This window comes from Phyllobates terribilis, unplaced genomic scaffold, assembly GCF_046119375.1.
Source record: "Phyllobates terribilis strain yellow unplaced genomic scaffold, ASM4611937v1 Scaffold_1__5_contigs__length_1240528914, whole genome shotgun sequence".
In the NCBI taxonomy this organism is placed as follows: Eukaryota; Metazoa; Chordata; class Amphibia; order Anura; family Dendrobatidae; genus Phyllobates; species Phyllobates terribilis.
The window spans coordinates 17844721-17868946 of NW_027362761.1; the positions used below are offsets into that span (position 1 = coordinate 17844721).

Below are 24226 nucleotides of genomic sequence, written 5' to 3' on the forward strand. Positions count from 1 at the left end.
CATCTGGGACATTATGTCTCGCTCCATCCATCCATTGCACCACAGACTGTCCAGGAGTGGGCGGATGCTTTAGTACAGGTCTGGGAGGAGATCCCACAGGAGACCATCCGCAACCTCATCAGGAGCATGCCCAGACGTTGTAGGGAGGTCATACAGGCACGTGGAGGCCACACACAATACTGAGCCTCATTTTGACTTGTTTTAAGGACATTACATCAAAGTTGGATCAGCCTGTAGTGTGTTTTTCCACTTTAATTTTGGGGGTGACTCCAAATCCAGGCCTCCATTGGTTAATAAATTTGATTTCCATTGATGATTTTTGTGTAATTTTGTTGTCAGCACATTCAACTTTGTACAGAACAAAGTATTCAATGAGAATATTTCATTCATTCGGATCTAGGATGTGTTATTTGAGTGTTCCCTTTATTTTTTTGAGCAGTGTATTACTTTCTTTTCAGCTGCACATGACTTATATTCCAGAATGGAATACCTATTTATCAAATATGACCTATATTGTCATGAATTGTGTGAATCTGCCCTCCCTTAACAGGACCATGCCCTTATTACCATAAACATCTCATTTGCTTCTCCCATCCCACAACATTCTCAATGGCAGCTGAACACATCACTGTTGGACGACTTGTCATTCATATCTCATTTCACAACCAACTCTTTGAGCAGTCCATAAATGTATCTTTGGAGGAGTCTTCTTGAAACATGCCACACTTATAAAAAAATAACTAATTTTTCTCTCGCATACTAGGGATTTTGAAACCTTCCATAAATGTTCCCTACACAATGCTTGAACTATAAATTGATACAATAGCATGATTCCTTGCACTCCCTTCTCATTTCCAGGGCAAAGTGTGCGCTAGCGAGCTGTAAAAAACATTATTTCGAATATGGTATCAAATGTAGCAAAGCTCTGGCTCACGTACTCAGGGCACAACCGCTGTGCACATATGTACCCTTAGTGTTCAACTCATCCAGAGTACATCATCATTCACTTGTGGACCTTATTATAGCGTTTTAAGGAAAGTATGAAGCTTAATATAGAATAGATTATTTAAATCCATATACTAGCTTACACAAATTCTTGTTCAAAATCCAAGCATATCTATGCAAGTCTAGTCTCCCTTCATCAAAAAATATGGATGTTGAATCTTCAGAGTCTCTCATTTCTGAGGTCAAACTAGTGGTAGCAATTAAGAACTCTCAATCTGGCAAGTCTCCTGGTCCTGATGAATTCCTTCTGTTGTGTTTTAAAAATGTTTTCTAAGTCCCTGACCTCACATATGCTTAACTTTTTCAACTCTATTCTCAGGGGCATAACGATCGCAGTCGCAGAGGGTGCGACCATGACCGGGCCCGTGCTTGAGGAGGGCCCACCAAACCCAACAGCTATTTCAGTTGGATGCGCATCTGAGGACACACATTCAGCTGAAATGTACTGCAGCGCAGAGACAATCCAGGATCCTGCACCTCAATACATGCCGCTGGCCCATCAGAGGCCGGCAGCTGACGTCAGCAGGCAACACATGGCAGTGACGCCATACATCTCCTATAGCAGGCACACCAATGTCAGCTGCCAACCTCTGTGCCTGCTACAGACAAGTATGCCATGCGACAAGGGAGATGGCGGAATATATATAGGGAAAGAGAAGCATGCCAAACAAGGGATCACGTATAAAAATCACTATTTTATTAGTTAATTCACAATACAAAAATAAACCACATAAAGTTAAGAACAATTAACACAGCCAAAGGCTACACATGCAAACCAATACATAGCCATAATAGGGTTGTCGAACCTCCCATACCTGTTAGAACAATGCACTGAACAGCAAATGCTGAAGCACTAATTGCTAAGTCATATCATAATGCCGGTTAGAAAATGCAGTAATGAGAAGCACTGACCAAAAGAATACCTTAATTGAACATGGAAAGATTGCATATACTAAACTAAAATAAGGGCTAATATGGAGGACATAGGGACCCAGGATGGGGGACATATATACCTGGAAGGGGCCCAGAATCGGGGACATTACTACACAATGAGGGGGCAATACATATGTCCTTATAGGATTTAGAATGCTACAAGGGTGCATACATCTGACCAACATGCAGGGTAGGATGGAGGCCAAATTTTGCGCCGGGCCCATCAGACTCTAGTTATGCCACTGTCTATTTCTCATGACTCCCAGCTTCTTTTAGAAACAGTCATAAGTTCATATTGGAATAATCCATAAAGACTATATAGATCCTAGCCAGTTTTCAATTATTGACCAATTTCGCTGATGAACACAGAAGTAATGGTTTTTCGCAAAGATTCTAGCTGCCAGACTATTTTCCTTACTAGTGGATGTCATTCATCAAAACCAGACAGGTTTTATGGAAGGCAGAGAGGCTCATGACAACACTATAAAATCTATCAACCACACTTTGCTGCTTTCCACTGATGCAGAGAAGACCTTTGACAGAGTCAACTGGAACTTTATGAAAGCAACTCTTCAATATATTGGCTTTAAAAAAGAATGCTTACTTGGATAGGCGGCTCACTATGTTCTGCCCTTTCTGTACAAATCCGGGTCAAGAGAATCTTTTCAGAGAAATTTAATATTTACTGTACAATGGTACATGTCAGTGTCGGATCATCTTTCTTTTAATTTTATCCTCAACTTTAAACCAATTCTCAGATTGATATGCCAGAACCTAGATATTTTCAGTATACCAATCCACAATGCCTCCTATAAAATTTCAGTTTACACACAGGGTCGCCAGCAGGGCATTACTGCCCTTACTAATGTATGGGGCCCGGTGAACAGAAGGAAAAAGGGAGGGCCCGGCCAGTCCAGGCAGCGGGCCCTGTTCCCTGTCCCCCATCCAGCCTTCCCGGGCCCCCCCTTTCTCTGCTTCTACTCAACGGGCCCCCGGCCTCAGGAAGTCAGGGCACAGTTCAAATCATCATACATGCACTGCACCCGGCAGCTGGAAATATGCGCTATACCTTTAAACGGCTGCCAGGTGCAAGGTGCATCATGGTCCTGACGCAGTGACGCCGCCGGTCACGTGATACGCACGCAAGCTGCACACTCACTTTAATTTTGGAGCAGGGAAGCGTGCGTGCAACACGTGCACGGACCACGGTGCAGATCTGGTGGACTGGGACCAGGAGTCGGGACAGTCAGAGGCAGACGGCGGTATCAGCAGCGGCGGCATCAGCGCCATTCTAGGAAGCAGGTAGCGTGTGTGTTGAGGAGGCTTGCCTGCTGAGGGAGTTTCTGGCCCTGTGAGGCCCAGCTGAAGGGGTGCCTGGCCCTGTGAGGCCCTGCTGAGGGGGTGCCGCACCCTGTGAGGGGGTGCTGTGCCCTGTGAGGGGTTGCCGAGCCCTGTGAGTTTCTGTGACGGGGTGCCGCGCCCTGTGAGGGGGTGCCGCGCCCTGTGGACAAGGACAACCAAGAACAGTTGATTGCGTTTCAAGAAGGTGCCAACCAGAAGGTAGGAACATGAATAGCTGGCAAATAAGTGTCCCCTCCATCCTTTTTTTTTACTCTTGACTACTGTATTTTTTGTTACATTATCACAGTTTGAGTTATGTTTTGGGGTGTATTTATATTCTAGAATTTATAGATTTTTAACCCCTTCATGACCAGAGCATATGGCGTTTTCATTTTTTGCTCTCCTTCTTCCCAGAGCCATAACTTTTTTTATTTTTCAGTCAATATGGCCATGTGAGGGCTTTTTTGCGGGAAAAGTTGTACTTTTGAACGACACCATTGGTTTTACCATATCATGTACTGAAAAACTGTAAAAAAAATCCAAGTGCGGTAAAATTGCAAAAAAGTGCAATTTCACAGTTGTTTTTTTTTGTTTTTTTTAACACTTTCAATAAATGCTAAAGCTGACCTGCCATTATTATTCTCCAGGTCATTATGAGTTCGGAGATACCAAACATGTATAGTGGTGCAAAAAAATCCAAAGTTTGCTAAAAAAAAAAAAATTGCTATTGCAATGTTGTGGCGACCAAAAAAATGTAATTCTGGCGTTTACATTTTTTTCTCGTTACGCTGTTTACAGATCGGATTAATTATTTTTTTATATTGATATATCAGGCGATTCTGAACGCGGCGATACCAAATAAGTGTATGTGGGGTTTTATTTTATTTTGAATGGGGTGAAAGGGGGGTGATTTAAACTTTTAGATTTTTTTATTTTTTTAATATTACTAAGCATGAGAACATGTATAGACAACTCTCCCAAGGAAACAGTCCCCTATAATGTCTTGTGTTATATATACATGCATATGTCCATATCTCCAAACAGGCAAGAGAGCAGGTTCCATAAATGTACAGAAAACAGAATACAATAATCTGCAATCAGAAATAATTATAAAAAAAATTATCCCAATCTGGTTACAATTAGTTTAAAAAATGTATGTGACATATTCCCTTAAAATGTAAATTACTAAAAATATACCCCCCCAAAAAATTTCTTGTATATTTTAAGAAATGTTTAATAGGTTAGAGTAGAGTATGGCCCTGCCAAAAGAGTCTACCTTGTCGTGGTGGCAGGCTTAAAAAGATCTTTTGGCCAAAACAAAAGCTGCTGGCTATGTATGTGATATGGTTCAATGGGAACTGTTAATGTGCGACTGGTGAGGAAGTGGTGCAGAAGTGGAGTTTTTCCAAGAGTGGGCGGTGGGACTGTGAAAGGTTCGAGGGGTGGAGGCGGAGCTGGGGTGGAGGCAGACATGGGTGGAGCCTGGGCGGAGTCTCAAGGGGGCCCCAAAAGGCTTGCTTCATTTGATTGGGAGTTCCGGAAATAGCTGGAACTCACACAGATGAAAATCCATTCATTTCAGGGGGCAGTCGAATATTTGTTTTTTGTAATTTCTTCATGGTCATATTTCAATAGCTATAACTTTTTAGCCATTGATTTCGCCATTAATGTAGCTGTATGGTCCTTGTTTATTGCGCGACAAGTTGTAGTTTTTGATGCCACCATTTTGGGGTACACACACATTACAGATTAATTTATTAACTCTTTCTGAGTGGCAATACCGCCGCTGATTTTTCACGTTGTAAATTTTGCAACGCTACTTTATTCTCTGGGCCAAAAGAGTCTACCTTGTCGTGGTGGCAGGCTTAAAAAATGTTATGGCCAAAACAAAAGCTGTGGCTATGCATGTGATATGGTGTTCAATGGGAGCTCTTAATCTGTGATTGGTGAGGATGTGGTGCAAAAGTGGAGTTTTTCCAAGAGTGAGCAGAGGGACTGTGGAAGGTTCAAGGGGTGGAGGCGGAGCTGGGTTGGAACCTGGGCAGAGGCACAAGGGGGACAGAAAATTTTTCCAGTATGGGGCTCTGAAATTCCTGGTGGCAGCCCTACGCATGGCACCTAACATGCTATAATTAAAGTACATAAACAGATACATAGAGATACTACATGAACATGCACACAGTAAACGGTTATCCGAAATTCTAGAACTTTTCCTCTGAACTTCAACAGATACACATACTGTACATGCCACGGGTGTATCACAGGTGACAGACAGTCGCCCTGCAGTTGGTTGCAGGAGATCTCTACGTTTGGCATTACAGACATCTTCTTAGATGAGAGGCTGTGTCTAGGATCTAGCGGCTACCTCCCTCTGTTAATTAGCTCCCTGGCCTGGGTGTATATATACCTGGTGTGTCTGAGAGGGATGTGCCAGCTATATCTATTTCTACTTGTGAAGGCTTAGCAAGAGCAATACTTCGTCCTCTCTGGAGCTTGAGGCAGAGTTCGCATTTGTCTGGAGTTGTCTAAAGCTAAGCATTCTCCCCCTGTTTGTCTACCCTTGTTGTCTATAGAGTTTAGTGGAAATCGACTAGTGCTCATCTCCTCCCATCCCTAGCCTTAGCCATATGCCAGGGAAAGACAGGGCGAGGCACGTGTGCGGCGATTTCTGAAGAGGCAATATAGGGATGGTAGTTGAGACAGGGTGACACTAGACCAAACTAGGAGGTCTCCACTTCCCCCTTTCCCTAGTGTCTGGGCTCCCTTTCTCTCTTCCCTCTGTGTTGCACTAAGTCTATCCCATACCTGGCGTGACATTACACATGACTTTTTCACATTGTTGTTTTCGCATAGTACAAAATATAGGTTTGTACGCTTTATCATATTCTTTAGCATTGGAAGGAAGCATTTGTAAGGTTCACTTGTGTAACTTTGCAAAAGAAAGTTCTATACAGATATTTTAGGGTAAAAAAAGCTTATTGCTATTCTGTACAGAGGCAGACATCCTGCTGATTCTGGAAATTCCAGGTCATTATTTGTAGAAATGTTGTTGTCCATGGCAGCAGATTATAACCCATGCTGTTCAAGGAATTCCCTTGAATTGGAAAAGTCAAAACATGTTGTTTCAAATGCCTTTAATGTAATCTTTTTTTCCACCTAATCACAGGAATATTACAAGCAGTAATCCGTTCTTTGATTAGTTTGTATTTGAAGACCCAATTACATTGGTTTCAAAGGTCATATGTCAATAGCAAAAACAGTTTCAATGTATAATTATTAGATAAAATTGTGTATTTCAAGATACATGGTGATTGGAAAAATTGAATAAGGTTAGAAAAAAAACCTGTCTGGTTTATTCTAGAAACATGGCCACTTGAATGGTGATTAATTAATATATACGGCCCTTGGACACAAATGGTGGTATTTTAGGAAGAAAGCAGCCACGTTTTTTAATTTTATATATTACACTCAAAACAAGTATACTGTAAGTAATGAAATTGTGTCTATTTTAGGGTATTTGATTAAATACTATACGGATAAAGAAAAAATATGGTTTTTAGATAAAGCATGGATAAATATATTTTAAATGCACAAATAAATGAAAATAAATTGTTATATTGCAGAAATGCTTTAACCTACCAAGTACTGATCCATAACCAGATGCCACCGTCTCCCCTTTCACCACCAGCTTCACCTGGACCTTGGTTTCTATAAGTGTGTTAAAGATGGTAACACTCACTGCTTCTTCAACCCCCGATCGGAAAACTGACGGAGCAGCTATCAGGTAACCCCTAGTATAGAGAGAAAAAGACACCTGTGACAAAATCCAAGTGCTGCAGAAAAAAGAGGTAATTCAACAACAAAGGTATGTTATCACAGAAACTGAATGGCAAAAGAAAAAAAACATTCATAACTGTAAAAAAATAAAAAGCAAATCCACTAGAAAAAAAAAGTCAGATTTTCCTTTTTTTCACTTAAATTTTTTCCACTATTAACAACAGACATTCCATAACCACTGAGATACCTGGAGGCATACTATGTCAATTATCTTTGTGGGTTTGCCCCCTTCACATAAAAGAACAGGACAAATTCTGATTACTGTAATTAACTATGTTGAAGGTTAACTTCAAAGCATAGTAATAGGTTAGTATCATGCTTTGGGCAGTCTGGTAAAGCAAAGGATGGGGAAAGCACAGATATCCTCAAGCCTGTAGGCTTAACGTTGTAGGTAAAAGGACAATTTATGAATGTGTTGAATAGAGCTAGAAACAATTTTAACCTGAAGACATTTAAGACATTTTCAATATAATAACATGTATGTGTGTACATTGACCACACTTGTTTTTGGTAGAGGTACAGGATGTTGTAGAGGCATTTGCTTGAGTTACATAGTATAGCTGCTTAGAATTCTGAAAAAAATGCTAGCGCTCTTGTTTTCTGGAGAAAAGTTTAGCTTTAGCTAATAATTATCATATCTTCAGTGACAATTTAAATTAAAATTCTTTAAAAGGGGTTGTCTGTTTTTAGTTCAGCCACTCTGTGCACGCCCTCATGACTGAAATCCTGCGGCTCCCAGGAGGAAATAAGTTTATTTTCTCCCAATAGCCGCACTTTCATTAAATCGGCCAGACGGTAACATAACACAATTTACCTGTAGCATAACCTTATAGCTGCAGGTAAATAGCATTTTCCAAGGAGACAGGTTCCCATTAAGGCATGTATCTGTTTAAAAAAGTTCTGTCTTGACCGAACCCTTGACCAATCACTGGCTGTAGCAATTACCAATATGTGTAAATAATGGTTGGATGTGATGTTTAGCCATAAGCACCTGTAGCTTTGAGAGCTTGAAAACATAGAAGTGGGTTGGGGAGAATGGGGTATCATTAACTGTGTGCCAATTTTTGCTTTGCACTAGAACTTCTACTTAAAAAAATAAGTAGGCAGTAGAGGAGAAATTTATCAAATTAAAATGTAATTTGTGTCGACATTTATGAGAATTGCTGGACCCAGCAAATTAATACAATTTTCTAATCGATTTGAGAGAATCACCCCCCCAAAAAAAACTGCCAGTTTACATACGCAAAAAATTGCATCGGCCAAAGAAGGCTCACATGATCTCAGGCACGACTGTGTAAGTAGCAAGCCAACACAATATGTATTAAAATATAAAGGTTCTTTCAGAGTAAGTGTGCTTGTCACAGGCAACTGTAGTGAGTATTTGCATTTCTTGTTCAATCCCTTTTGGGATGGGGTGAATAGAGGGAATAATCAGTCTAGCATATTCATCACATTATACAGTGGCTTGTGAAAGTATTCACCACCTTGCCATTTTTCATGTTTTGCTACCTCACAATCTGGAATTTCACTGTTTTTTTGAGGGTTTACATCAGTTCATGTAAAGAACATGCCTACAACTGTTAACATTTGGTTTTCTTTTTATTGTGAAGCAAACAACAAATATGACAAAATAACTGAAAACTTCAGTGTGCATAAGTATTCACCTCCCTAAAGTCAGTACTTTGTAGAGCCTCCTTTTGCAGCAATTACAGCTTCAAGTCGCTCTGGTTAAGTCTGTCAGTTTTCCACATCTTGCCACTGGGATTTTTACCCATTCATCAAGGCAAAACTGCTCTAGTTTCTTCAAGTTAGATGATTTCCTCTGGTGAATAGCAATCTTCACAGATTCTCAATTGGATTAAGGTCTGGGCTTTGACTAGTCCACTCCAAAACATTTACATGTTTCCCCTTAAACCACTCGAGTGTTGCTTTAGCAGTATGCTTTGGGTCATTGTCTTGTTGGAAGGTGAACCTTTGTCCCAGTCTCAAATCACTGACAGACTGAAACAGGTTTTGCTCAAGAATATCCCTGTATTTCGCCCCATCCATCTTCCCCTCAACTCGGCCCATTTTCCCTGTCCCTGCTGCAGAAGAACATCCCCACAGCATGATGGGGCCACCATGTTTCATTGTGGACATAGTGTTCTTTGGGTGATCAGCTGGGTTGGTTTGGCGCCAAACATAGCATTTACCTTGGTGGTCAAAAAGTTACATTTTGTCTCTTCTGACCACAGCACCTTCCTCCATACATTTGGAGAGTGTCCCATATGTCTTTTGGAAAACTCAAAACGAGCCTTACAATTTTTGTGTAAGTAAAGGCTTTTTTTCTGCACACTCTTCCATAAAGGCCACCTCTACGCCTGTAAGGCTCATTGCGGTGGTATGAACCGATACTCTAGTCTCTGCTTGGGAACTCTGCAGTTCCTTCAGGGTTACCTTTGGTTTCTGTGCTGCGTCTCTGATTAATGTACTCCTTGCCCGGGCCTTGGCAGGTTTGTTGTGGTACCATGTTCTTTCCATTTGATGATAATGGATTTAATGGTGCTCCAGGGAATCATCAGAGATTGGGATATTTTTTTTATAACCCAACCTTGACTTGTGCTTCTCAAAACTTTGTCCCTGACTTGTTTGGAAATCTCATTGGTCTTCATGGTGTTGTTTGGCTAGTGGTGCCTCTTGCTTTATGGTGTTGCAGCCTCTGTGGCCTTTCAGAAAAGGTGTGTATATACTGTCAGATCATGTGACACTTAGATTGCACACAAGTGGACTTCCTTTCACTAAGCATGTGACTTATGAAGGTATTTGCTTGCACCAGAAATTTTAAGGGGCTTCATAGCAAAAGGGGTGAATACATATGCACATGCCAATTTTTAGTTATTTGATCCTATAAATTTAATTTATGCCTATATATTTCTCACTTTACCAACTTAGACTAGACTATTTAGTGCTGATACATCACACACTAATTGGATTAGAAAAATATTCAAACACAGGTTGTAATGTAACAATATAGGTAAAAAGCCAAGGGAATGAATACTTTCGCAAGCAACTGTAACCATACTGTGCATCTTCATTTTCCAAACAAACCTACTGTTGACACCAATAAAGAGATCATTTTTGGATGGCTTGTGAACATTGCATCTTCTCTTTCCAAACTAAAAAACCTTTTGCTTTTCCCAAAATGGGGATAATTTGTGGAAAACTTGATAAAAAGCTATCGCTTCTTCATTAAAAAAAAAAAAATCTCTTCCTACTCAGCACACAGGGATAATTTTTGGATCACCGCTTGTGATAAAACCAATCACTTCTTTCGTGTAGACCTCCTGTTTATAAAACACTGGCATGGCAGGTATTTGCCCTCAAAAAGGGTAATGTTTTTAACCATTTTTACAAGCAGCCTATTGGTTACCATCAGTTACCACCTCTTCACCTGTAGCCATTTACAGTTAGGTCCAAACATATTTTGACAGTGATGGAATCTTTGGGTTCTGCATGCCACTATTTTGGATTTAAAATGAAACAACTGAGATGTAATTGAAGTGTAAACTTTCAGGTTTAATTAAAGGGGTTGACCAAAAATATCCTGTGAAACGTTTAGGAATTTCAACTATTTTTCTACAAAGCCTCATTTTGGGGGCTCAAAAGTAATTTGTCAAATTTACTTTACCTTAAATAAAATGTTCATTGTTAATACTTTGTAGAGAATCCTTTGCAGGGAATGACTGCCTGACATCTGCAAGCCATGGATGTCACCAAATGCTGGGTTTCCTGCTTTGTGATGCTTTGCCAGGCCTTTATTTAAGCTGGTTTCCGTTATTGCTTGTTTGTGTGTCTTTCTGCCTTAAGTTTTGTCTTAATGCTTGATGGGCCTGAAATCTGATTGACTCGGCCATTGCAGAATATTTCACTCTTTGCCTTAATAAACTCCTGGGTTGCTTTCGCAAGTATGTTTTGTGTAATTGTCCATCTGTACTGTGAAGTGCCGTCCAATCAACCTTGCTGCATTTTGTTGGTTCTGAGCAGAAAGTATAGCCCTGTGTACTTCAGAATTCATCCGGCTGCTTCTATCTTCAGTCACATCATCAATTAACACTAGTGACTCAGTGCCATTGGAAGCCATGTATGCCCGTGCCATCACACTGCCTCCACCATGTTTTACAGAGGATGGAGAGTGCTTTGGATCATGAGCTGTTCCAAGCATTCTCCATATTTTTTTCTTCACATCATTCTAGTACTGGTTGATCTTAGTTTCTAATGTCCAAATGTAAGAGGGTGACCAGGACGGTAATGCGCCTCTTTCCTCTTTATGCACATAATGTTAATGTTGTACTCTGTTTTATATATGAGTATGTGTTATGACCGACTGTCTGATGTGTCAGTTAAAGGGTTTAGGAGCTGCTCCAGTGTGGGAGGAGCAGGTTCAGTGTACAATTAAGGGACTTCCTCATTGCAGGCAGTTCTAGTTAAAGTGAGAAGGAGAGATGTGACAAGAGAAGTAGTTGGAGGTCCAGGGGGCATGAGAAGCATGGCCTGTCCAGCAGCAGAGGAACGTCAGTCACAAACTCTGAAATAGACTTTCTCTTAATGTTCGGGGCCTACGGTCCACAGGAGCCAGCAGAGAAGCTTGTCTCAGAATCTTCCCAGAAGGGAAAGTCGGACGGGGAATTAGTATAGAGAAGACAGTACAGGACTCTTAGAACGGCGAGTGTCTCAGAGGCCAAAAAGGTTGACTATGAAAGGGATAGCTCAGGACAAATGGACAGTGAACATCAATACGTGCTGTGCAATGGACTTAGAACCTGGAAAAGTATGTACCCAATACTGCATGTTCCACTATGTTGAATTTGAATGGTTAAGTAAAGTTCTTTTTTATAAAACGGAGTGGAAGTCCCCAAATGTGTGTGCAGCGGTTCCTGAGGTGGAAGAACCGAAGACAGCAGAGATCTGGGACTGAAACGTGAGTGTTACGCACCACACGCACAGCACAGGAGAATTGTGGTATTTGTCTTTGTTAGGGAGCCAGGGTGTAGGAACACAGCAGCAGCCCCTCGCCACCACTACCACCCGGAGCCCCTCACAAAATTGGCGTAGTCGGCAAGATGAAATCATGATCGTGAGAACGAGATAGATGCGGGGAAGATTTCAGTGAAAGCTAAGATGGCACGGAGGCTGGCGATAGCTCCGCCCATTGTGGGCATCCTGAGTGCAAAATGGCACAAAAAACTGTATGGTATGGACGCTGGGCTGGGCCGAGGCTGCGGCCCCCTGTGAGTGGTGCCCGCCCATGGTGGGTGCGGCGAAGAAAGAAGAAACCCCGCCCGTTAATGCAGATCCCTGAGTAAGGTGGCCACCTTGAAAAAAGGTGTCTTGTTGTACTTGTTGCACCAGAAAGAATGGAGATTGTTCTGCGTCTCCGTGGGCAGGAGCCCTGAATGAAAAAAAAAACGGAAGTGCCTGGTATTGGCCAAGTGTGGCCATAGCAAAAGAGACTGTTCTGTATCTCTTAAAGGGCAGGGAGCCCTTGAAGCATCGAGGAACTTCTGGGCTGACTAGAAAGGCCGCAAGTTAAATGTTTCCCCCCTCCAAGTTCCTTTGCGCCTGTTGCGCATTCACCTGCTGGATTACAGGACTAAGACCCTGACAGAGTTAAGTGTCCCGCACCAAAGGACTGTGTGCAACTGCTCTATGGACTGTGCCCTTGTGTTACCTTGAACTGTTGCTATAGGGGCCGTTGAGCAACCCACCGGTCTTAAAAGGACCGTACCCAGAAAAAAGGAGGGAAGGGGGAAACTGTCAGGACGACCCGAGGATTGCGCCAGGTCACTGCTCCTGGATTGTCGGAGCTGATGTAAGTTGGCCAGTGAGCCATTGAGTCTGAAACAAAACGACTTCCTGTGTCTGGCAAATCCAGAGCGAGAATTGTTGGCAAACGGGCCTGTTGTGTGTTAAAATGGACACTTTTGTGTCCCAAGTCCAAAGAGCAAGGAGATCAGGGTCAGTCAGACCCATGTTTAAAGGAACTTGAACATTTGTGGTTGGTTAGTCCCTTACAGCGGAGGGACTAGGGTCAGTCGGACCCGTTTGGTTCTTCGGACGACCCGATGTGCATGCTGGGTTGAAGGACTTTGCCCCTGTGTGTATGGGCAACTTATAAAGTGGGCCAAAATGGCCAGTCTTAATAAAAAGACTAGAACACTGTTCCAGGGTCCCAACCAAGTGGGACCGAGGTCAAGGTTGACCAACGAGAGGAACTGATTAAAATGTATTAATCTGTCATTCATTTTATATAAACATGTCTGTTAAATGTTTTAAATGTGCATTGGTGTCTTTACAGGTGTTTTCATGGTCGGGACGACCATGTTTTAGGAGGGAGGAATGTAAGAGGGTGACCAGGACGGTCATGTGCCTCTTCCCTCTTTATGCACATAATGTTATACTCTGTTTTATATATGAGTATGTGTTATGACCGACTGATGTGTCAGTTACAGGGTCAGTATAGGATAGGTATAGATAGGATGTTAGATTAGGAACGGGGTAGTGCAGCTTTGGGCACTATAGGATAGGAAGTACTTAGTCATTAGTTAGGAAAGAGTTAAAGGGTTTAGGAGCTGCTCCAGTGTGGGAGGAGCAGGTTCAGTGTACAATTAAGGGACTTCCTCATTGCAGGCAGTTCTAGTTAAAGTGAGAAGGAGAGATGTGACTAGAGAAGTAGTTGGAGGTCCAGGGGGCATGAGAAGCACGGCTTGTCCAGCAGCAGAGGAACTTCAGTCACAAACTCTGAAATAGACTTTCCCTTAACGTTTGGAACCTATGGTCCACAGGAGCCAGCAGAGAAGCTCGTCTCAAAATCTTCCCAGAAGGGGAAGTCGGACGGGGAATTAGTACAGAGAAGACAGTACAGGACTCTTAAAACTGCGAGCATCTCAGAGGCCAAAAAGGTTGACCTTGAAAGGGATAGCTCAGGACAAACGGTCAGTGAACATCAATACGTGCTGTGCAATGGACTTTGAACCTGGAAAAGTATGTACCCAATACTGCATGTTCCACTATGTTGAATTTGGACAGTTAAGTAAAGTTCTTTTTTATAAAACGGAGTGGAAGTCCCCAAATGTGTGTGCGGTGGTTCCTGAGGTGGAAGAACCAAAGACAGCAGAGATCTGCGACCGAAACGTGAGTGTTACGCACAACATGCACAGCACAGGAAAATTGGGACTTTTGTCCTTGTCAGGGTGCCAGGGTGTAGGAACAGAGCAGCAGCCCCTCACCACCACTACCACCCTGAGCCCCTCACACAAAGAATGCCTTTCCAGAACTGGGTTGGCTTCTTTAGATGTATTTTTTGCAATGTCTTATCCGGTCTTTCTATTTTTAAGGCTGATTAATGATTTGCACCTTGTGGTGAACCCACTGTATTTGCTTTCATGAAGTCTTCTCTTTATGGTAGACTTAGACACTGAAGCACATACTTCCTGGAAAGTGTTCTTCACTTCGGTGGATGTTGTGAGGGGGCTTTTCTTCACCATGGAAAGGATTCTGTGATCATCTACCACTGTTGTCTTCAGTGAATGTCCAGGCCTTATTGAGTTCCCAAGCTCCACAGTGCGTTTTGTTTTTTTTTGCAGAATGTACCAAACTGTCTATTTGGCAAGTCCTAACATTTCTGCTATCTCTCTGATGGATTTCTTCTTTTTTCAAGCCTAAGATGGTCTGTTCACTTCCATTGAGAGCTCCTTCAACCACAATGTTGTGGGTTTACAGCAACTGCTTCCAAATACAAATGGCACACCTGGAATCATCTCCACACCTTTTACCTGCTTAATTGATGATGGATTAAGGAGAAAAAAGCACATGCAGCTCATTAAAAAGCTTTTTAGATAACTGTCCAATTACTTTTGGTCCTTTGAAAAAGAGACAGCTATATATTAAAGAGCAGAAATTCCTTAACCCTTACTCCAATTATGTGAATATCCTCAAATTAAAGCTGAGAGCCAGCACTTTAAGCCAATATTGATTATAGAACTGTATCTAGAATATGTTTTGTTAAACAACTAAAATGCCAAAACTTGTGTTACTGTCCAAATATTTCTGGATCTAAATGTATGTTCAGGTTATTTTGACATTACTAAGACTATGTTTGTGCTAGAGAGCTTGAAATAAGTTCCATACAGTCCTAGGAGACCTCATAGTGTTACATGTTTTCTGGACAATCGGAGGCTTTGCGATTGGCATTAAATTAACCCCTTTACCCTCAAGGCTGTTTGCACTTTAATGACCGGGCCAATTTTTACAATTCTGACCACTGTCATTTTATGAGGTAAAAACTCTGGAACACTTCAACGGATCCCACTGATTCTGAGATTGTTTTTTCGCAACATATTGTACTTCATGATTGTGATAACATTTCTTCGATATGACTTGCGTTTATTTGTGAAAAAAAAGGAAATTTGGCGAAAATTTAGCAATTTGCAAACTTTGAATTCTTATGCCCTTAAATCAGAGATTTGTCACACAAAATAGTTAATAAATAACATTTCCCGCATGTCTACATGGGAATCAGCACAATTTTTGAAACAAATTTTTTTTTTTGTCAGGAAGTTATAAGGGTTAAGAATTGACCAACCGATTTCTCATTTTTGCAACAATATTTACAAAACCATTTTATTTAGGGACCACATCAAATGTGAAGTCACTTTGAGGGGTCTTTATGACAGAAAATACCCGAAAGTGACAACATTCTAAAGACTGCACCCTCAAGGTGCTCAAAACCACATTCAAAACTTTATTAACCCTTCAGGTGCTTCACAGGAATTTTTGGACCGTGGAAGAAAAAAAATTAACATACATGGGCGGATACATGGCAGCCTTGGATGGGGGACATTATTAAATAAAGGGGACCAAGATGGGTGACAATTACAGTATGGGGGCCAGGATGAGGTATTATTAGTTTATGGTGGCAAGTGGGGACATAAATACTGTAGGGAACATTACTGCTGTAATATAATTTACTTTTGAGGATACTGTTCTTCATGGGGGAGTAACAAAACTGTGCAGAGCGGCACTATGTCGCTTTTTTTCTTCATCTGGCGTAGTGTAGAAATCAGGGAATAAGTGTGAAATGTGCTCTAGAAGTGATCAGCTATTCATAACTGTGTGTTATTTTCTGCAGCGACAAGTCCTGGATGGTGGTCTGTGCCGGATGAAAAAGAAAAGCGAAGATGAAGGACTTCAACTAGAGACGTCACTGGTGAGTCAGTGTATTACATGTAAATGCACACTATACAATGTATACAGAGCTCCTGTGTATAATGTCACTGATGATCCCTGTATTACCTGTACACTGACACTATATACAGAACTTCTGTTTATAATGTCACTGGTGATCACTCTATTACCTGTACACTATACACTATATACAGAGCTCCTGTGTATAATGTCACTGGTGATCACTCTATTACCTGTACACTATATACAGAGCTCCTGTGTATAATGTCACTGGTGATCACTATATTACCTGTACACTCACACTATATACAGAGCTCCTGTGTATAATGTCACTGGTGATCACTGTATTACCTGTACACTATATACAGAGCTCCTGTGTATAATGTCACTGGTGATCACTCTATTACCTGTACACTATACACTATATACAGAGCTCCTGTGTATAACGTCACTGGTGATCACTCTATTACCTGTACACTATACACTGTATACAGAGCTCCTGTGTATAATGTCACTGATGATCCCTGTATTACCTGTACACTATACACTATATACAGAGCTCCTGTGTATAATGTCACTGGTGATCACTCTATTACCTGTACACTATACACTATATACAGAGCTCCTGTGTATAATGTCACTGGTGATCCCTATATTACCTGTACACTATACACTGTATACAGAGCTCCTGTGTATAATGTCACTGGTGATCACTGTATTACCTGTACACTATACACTGTATACAGAGCTCCTATGTATAATGTCACTGATGATCCCTGTATTACCTGTACACTATACACTATATACAGAGCTCCTGTGTATAATGTCACTGGTGATCACTATATTACCTGTACACTCACACTATATACAGAGCTCCTGTGTATAATGTCACTGGTGATCACTGTATTACCTGTACACTATATACAGAGCTCCTGTGTATAATGTCACTGGTGATCACTCTATTACCTGTACACTATACACTATATACAGAGCTCCTGTGTATAACGTCACTGGTGATCACTCTATTACCTGTACACTGACACTATATACAGAACTTCTGTTTATAATGTCACTGGTGATCCCTATACTACCTGTACACTATACACTGTATACAGAGCTCCTGTGTATAATGTCACTGGTGATCACTGTATTACCTGTACACTATACACTGTATACAGAGCTCCTGTGTATAATGTCACTAGTGATCACTCTATTACCTGTACACTATACAATGTATACAGAGCTCCTGTGTATAATGTCACTGGTGATCCCTGTATTACCTGTACACTATACATTGTATACAGAGCTCCTGTGTGTAATGTCATTGGGGATCCCTGTGTTACCCGTACACTGACACTATATACAGAGCTCCTGTGTATAATATTGTATAATATCACCAGTGGTAATATTTGTGTTATTAGTATTGTGTTTTTATTCATGATCCTTATTGTAGTATTATTCGTTGACTATGTAATGGTAACATGTGGTCTGGTCATGGTATGGCGGTATTTATTCCTTGTATGTGGTATTATTCACTCACTATGTGGTGGTAATATGTGTTCTGGTCACGGTGTTTGGGTATTTGTTCCTTGTATGTGGTATTATTTGGTCACTATGTGGTGGCAATATGTAGTCTGGTCATGGTGTGGCAGTATTTGTTCCTTGTATGTGGTATTATTCGGTCACTATGTGATGCTAATATGTGGTCTGGTCACGGTGTGGCGGTATTTGTCCCTTGTTTGTGGTATTATTCGGTTACTATGTGGTGGTAATATGTGATCTGGTCATGGTGTGACGGTATGTGTCCCTTGTATGTGGTGTTATTGGTCTGGGTTTAGTGGATTGTGTTGTGTATGGCGGCCATTTGTTCTCTCTGATATCAATAAGAGGAAGATTCTTTATTTCCAATTGAGATTAATTACTTTGACATTTAACCCCTCCCTGTCTTGTGTCTATTACACAATAGCAAATATGCACTTAAAGAGGTTCTCCAGTGAAAACAAGTAATCGCCTATCCTAAGGCCACATTCACACGTTCAGTATTTGGTCAGTACTTTACATCATTATTTGTAAGCCAAAACCAGGAGTGTGTGATAAATACAGAAGTGGTGACCAGTTTCTATTATACTTTTCCTCTGATTGTTCCACTCCTGGTTTTGGCTTACAAATACTGATGTAAAATACTGAACGTGTGAACGTGACCTAAGGATAAGTTATTGATTAGTGGGGGTCTGAATGCTGGGACCTGCACCTATCTGTAGAATGTGTAGCTTTTCTCCCCATTAGACTGGAGCTCATGTGCGACTTGACCACTGATCCATTCATTCGCTCAGTGGCTGTTCCTTTTTTTTTCTGGAAGTCCCCAGAGAGAATATGAATGGAGCTGGGGTCAGACGTCCTATCTGCCGCTGCATTTTAAAATGGGGATAAAAGTGCCCTGTCAGGTATAAAAGTTCCACATTCCTCTGATTGGTGCGATTTTCAATGGTCAGATTCCACCGATCCATAAGATATCTCCTACCTAACCTGTGATTCGGTGATAACTTGTTTTCATCAAAGAACCCCTGTAATGTAAACTTCCGTAATTGTACATCCCAGTTATAGCGGTGCACAGTAGATGTGCAGGAGCCGCCTGTGATTTACAGTCGACGCTCCACTATAACAGGGGTAACGGATAACAGGTATTTGCATATAGATGTAGGGTGGGCCCCGAGGGTCAATTCTTCCTGTGGGCCCCAGACACCCCAGTCCGACCCTGCTCACAGAATTTTACACCATTGGGCGGTGAAAAAAGAATAATTTAATTTTTACCACCAAAGTTTTGTTTTAGCCCCAGATTTTTCATTTTCACACTGGGAAATGGGTAAAAATGGCACCAAAATTTGTCCCACAATTTCTGCTGAATGTAGAAATACCCCATATGTGGTTGTACAGTACTGCTTAGCCACACGGCGAGACTCGGAAGGGACGGAGCGCTATTTGCCTCCTGGAGCACAGATTTTCCTAGAATAGTTTGCAGACTCCATATTCAGAGACCCTAAGTGCTAGAAGAGCAGATTCCGCCCTAAAGTAACCCCTTTTTGGAAATTATACCTCTTTGGGAATTTATATAAATATGTAGATGTAGATAGATGGCGTGGTGCAGATTTTAAATGGAATCTGTCACCCCCTGGCTCTTATCTGACCTCTAAGGGCAAGGGGGCAGCACGGTGGCTCAGTGGTTAGCACTGCAGCCTGGCAGCGCTGGGGTCTGGGGTTCAAATCCCATCCACCAAGGACAACATCTGCAAGGAGTTTGTATGTTCTCCCTGTGTTTGTGTGGGTTTCCTCCCACACCCCAAAGACATACTGATAGGGAATCTAGATTGTGAGCCCCAATGGGGACAGTGATAATAACATCTGTAAAGTGCTGTGGAATCAATGGTGCTATATAAGTGAGATAAATAAATAAATAAAAATAACATGGGCATACAGGTGATAGAAATGTAAATCTATACCTACCTGTATACCTCATATTAGAGGTCTGGTTGCTGTGAAATGTCTTTTTATTCAATCAAGTTTTTGATGCTTGCAGGCCCTGGGCCCAGAAGAAATCCTCCTGTGTTAATTATGTTTCCCCTCTCCCCTGCACGTCACAGTGCCTGGATTTGGCCCCAGCAACTGCACATCACAGGGCATTGTAAAGTCCAGGAGAGGGGGGAAACATTGTAATTCACACAGAAAAGTTAACAAGTATTAGGCTAGGTTTACATGATTACCATATATTTCCGTTTATGGACCGAAATAAACAAACTAACCAAGAGATTCCCGACTTACAGCCTCATAGACACATATTAGGCAGTAACTTCGAGTTGGGCGACCCACCAGAAGACCGGGCATTGTAGTCCGTATACGGACCTTGAAATACGCTCATGTGAACCTGGTGTAAAGTAGACTATGCAGGTGGGTTAATCAAGAATGTGGTCAAGAATAAAGTCAAGGTCAGGATATAATATCAATACAGCCCAATAGCACACAGCAAGAAATGATTTTACACCACTAGGCACAGAATGACAATTTGACAAGATTTTTTGGCCGTGTTCACAGATTGTGGCTGAATATTGTGCTGACATGCTAAACAACAAGTTTTGCAAATGGCAGTAGCTAAAAGTATTTTCACTGTTAATAACCACGCGGGTGTTTCACATAAAGCTCAATAATAATGTTCTATTAATTAAAAGCTCATAAGTGCTTTTTGCAGCTTTGGCTGCCTCCACACGCTGCAGCTGCGATGTGTTTTTTTCTTTTGACGCAACAATTTTGGTAAATCGTGTCAAAATGGCAAAAACCTGCAACACAGTAACGTGTGAACACATGGCTATATAAATTGCACCACTCAGCATTTAAGAATAAGGCTACGTTTCCCGAATGTGTATTTGGTACGTTTTTACTTCTGCACCTATTAGCTAAATTAGGTTAATTGCATTTTTTTCATTGCATTTTTGAATGAGGTTTTGACTGCTGTTTTTGTCTTTTTGGTAGGTCATGTTTTACATAAAGCTGCTTTGTTTTTGATACTTCCTGGTATTTGGGTTTGACAAAACTTTATTCTTTATTATAAAATTCTATGGGGAATATCCGCATGTAAAACTCAGCGTACCCGAAAGAGAAATTGACATGTTGCAGATTGGTATGAGATCTCTATAAATCTTATCCGCTTTGCTGGAACTGTAAGATGCTGCTTTTTTTACCCAGCGAAGTGTCAAAAACCACAAACTTATCATGGGAACTTAACATAAAAAGAAACCTGACAGTTGATACATCCTGACCGATCCATGGGCAGCATTTATCAGTCGTTGGATGCATGATTTCAGCATTTCAGAGAAAAACATGGTTTAACCCCTTCGCGACCTTGGGATTTTCCATTTTTGAATTTTCGTTTTTTCTCCCCTTGTTCCCAGAGCCATAGCGTTTTTATTTTTTGGTCAATATGGCCGTGTGAGGGCTTATTTTTTGCGAGACGAGTTTTACTTTTAAACGTCATTACTAGTTTTACCATATCATGTACTGGAAAACGGGAAAAAAAATCCAAGTGGGGTGAAATTGCAATAAAAATGCAATTCCACAGAAGTTTGTTTTTTTTTTCACTGGATGCTAAAACTGACCTGCCATTATGATTCTCCAGGTCATTACAAGTTCGTAGACACCAAACATGTATAGGTTCTTTTTTATTTAAGTGGTGAAAAAAAAAATACAAAGTTTGGTAAAAAAAAAAAAAATGGCGCCATTTTCTGAGACCCGTAGCGTCTCCATTTTTCGAGATCTGGGGCCGGGTGAGGGCTTATTTTTTGCGCGCCGGGCTGAAGTTTTTATTGATACCATTTTGGGGTAGATACGATGTTTGGATCGCCCGTTATTGCATTCTATTGCAATGCTGCGGCGACCAAAAAAACGTAATTCTGGCATTTGGAATCTCTTTTCTCGTTACGCCGTTTACCGATCGGATTAATTATTTTTTTATATTGATAGATTGGGCAATTCTGAACGCGGCGATACCAAATATGCGTATGTGGGGTGATTTAAACTTTTATATTTTTTTAATTTTTTAAATATTTTTTAAAACATTTTTTTTTAACTTTTTGCATGCTTCAATAGTCTCCATAGAAGACTAGAAGCAGCAACTGTCTCATCGACTCTGCTACATAGAGGTGATCAGCAGATCACCTCTATGTAGCAGAATTGCTCCTGTGCTATGAGCGCCGACCACTAGGTGGCGCTCAAAGCGATCAGTACATGACAACAATTGGTGTCTGCTGCAGACCCAGGGTTGTCATGACCACCCATCAGTGACCCGCGATCACGTGACAGGGTCATCAATGGGCGGGGCTAATGCCGCGCTTCCGGGCAGCGATGTTAAATGCCACTGTCAGAGATTGACAGCGGCATTTAATATGTTAATAGCCGCGGGTGGATCATGATTTCACCTGCGGCTGTTGCGGGCACATGTCAGCTGTAATAATCAGCTGACATGTGCCCGGTTCAGTGCGGGCTCGGCGCCGGAGCCCTCACTGAACCGGGGGTGATGGCCTGTTACGCCCCAGGCCAGTAAGGGGTTAAAAGCCGCCGGGGACCAAGCTTTACGGGAAAAGACTAGTTGGAAAGGCGGGTCCCTGGTGGCTTCCCCCCGCCTGCTGCCAGTGACTGATAGATCTCTCCCTGCATGCATGTGTAGGGAGAGACCTGTCACTCCTGGGTTTTAAACGCCACAGTGTTTCAGAGTGAAATATATATGGCTGAAATCATACAGCCAGTGTCTAATACGTGCTGCCCGTGGATTCGGCAACATGTATAAGCTACTAAAGCTCATAAACCCCCGTGCTAACTAATATGTCATTAAATCCTTGGCATCCAAGTAGCTAGCGGAATTAACACCCCTGGTTTGGTGAAGAAATAGTTGATTACAAACAAAAATAAATATTCCACTGCGCTAGAGATGCTGAGGTGATACACACCTATGGGTCAAGAACTGTAAGGTCCGCAACTAAACAAAACCATACAGAAAAGTGAACCGAATGAAATGTTGCGGTGGTCCCTTTAAGGTCTGTCCCATCCAATATTGCCGTGATCAATGTAGGTTCAGTTTCAAAGGATTGAAATAATGCACACAAAATAAACACAAAGCGACTGTAACAAACCTATAACCAGACTGGTTGTAAAAATACCAAAGTTAGTGTTGCTAGTGACAAAAAAGTATATACCCGAGGTCAAAAACAGTGCGCATAGACAACCAGTGTGGTGTAAAAGGACCACTAAGGGTTAGCTGAAAATGATAAAAAAGTATCATAAAACTGAATCAGCAGTCCAATACACTAGCCAGACAGTCCATAAAAGTCCAAGATTCCTCCTGCTAGGCTCGGCAAATAAACAATATAGTTTGTGCATAAAATAATCGGAGACCTCAAAGTACTCACTGTACTGAAGATAAATGTGAGTCCTCCGCAATTATAGAAACTGTGATTGATAGTAAAGCATTCATTCAGTATAAGCTGTCAAGTTCCCTTTAAAGTGTTATTACAGCTACTACTGATGAGCTATCCAAAACATTGTCATGCAGACGATCGTATAAATCGGACTCTGACCCATGTTATTCAATAGGGTTCAGATGACTGATTTTTCTCTCAGTCCGACTGATTGTGAGAAAAAGATCGGAGCCTGCACTACTTTCTTTGGTCTCGGATGAGACTCACCCATATAAGTCTATGGGTGCGTAAAAAAACTCGGATCCCACACAGAACATTCGAGTGGCATCCGATTTTTATGGATACATTTCTATTATAAACCTAGGAAAAATTCGATCATGTACATTTTTTAATGTAGCTGTATGAAAACAGATGTCACATGGATGTAAAAAAAATGGACACACGGATGGTACAAGGATGAAAATAGGATGAAGAGTAAAAAATAATTGTCTGACGATGAAACTCGAACGATTTCTCATATGGTCATCTGCAACTGCCCTAAAGATGAGAGCAATGAAGAACTGGCTAATGCACTGCAGCAGAAGAGCATGAGGGAAAAAAGAATCTGGAGAAAACATCAACCTGGAAATGTACAGTATATTTACCACTGAGGTCCAGTCTCAAAAGTAGTACAGTCCCTAGACATGTCTCCTTGCATTGCAGTATCTCCGGATGCACTCTTGACCTTACCTGGTTGCAATTCAGACTGCGGAACAGTGAGAGTCGGCACACACCAGCATTCCTCTGGCCACTAGACCAAATAACAGGTGCACATCCATCTGCTTCATGACAATAGCTCCAACACACCTTTGTGCATTGCATAGCACTGACAGTGGCGTGCTGTTTAGCTAAGCTGTTCAAGATAACCACATAGGTGAGCCTCATCATGT

The 24226-nt window shown here is 41.5% G+C and overlaps 1 protein-coding gene across 1 annotated transcript in view; it reads right to left on the bottom strand.

The window, feature by feature from the left end:
- The window catches only part of CPAMD8 (C3 and PZP like alpha-2-macroglobulin domain containing 8), a 265715-nt gene that overhangs the window by 235810 nt on the left and 5679 nt on the right, over positions 1-24226 (bottom strand). The window contains exon 2 of the mRNA XM_073656527.1: positions 6919-7070. Coding sequence (XP_073512628.1) covers positions 6919-7070 — 152 coding nt within the window. The remainder of the gene's footprint in view (positions 1-6918; positions 7071-24226) is intronic.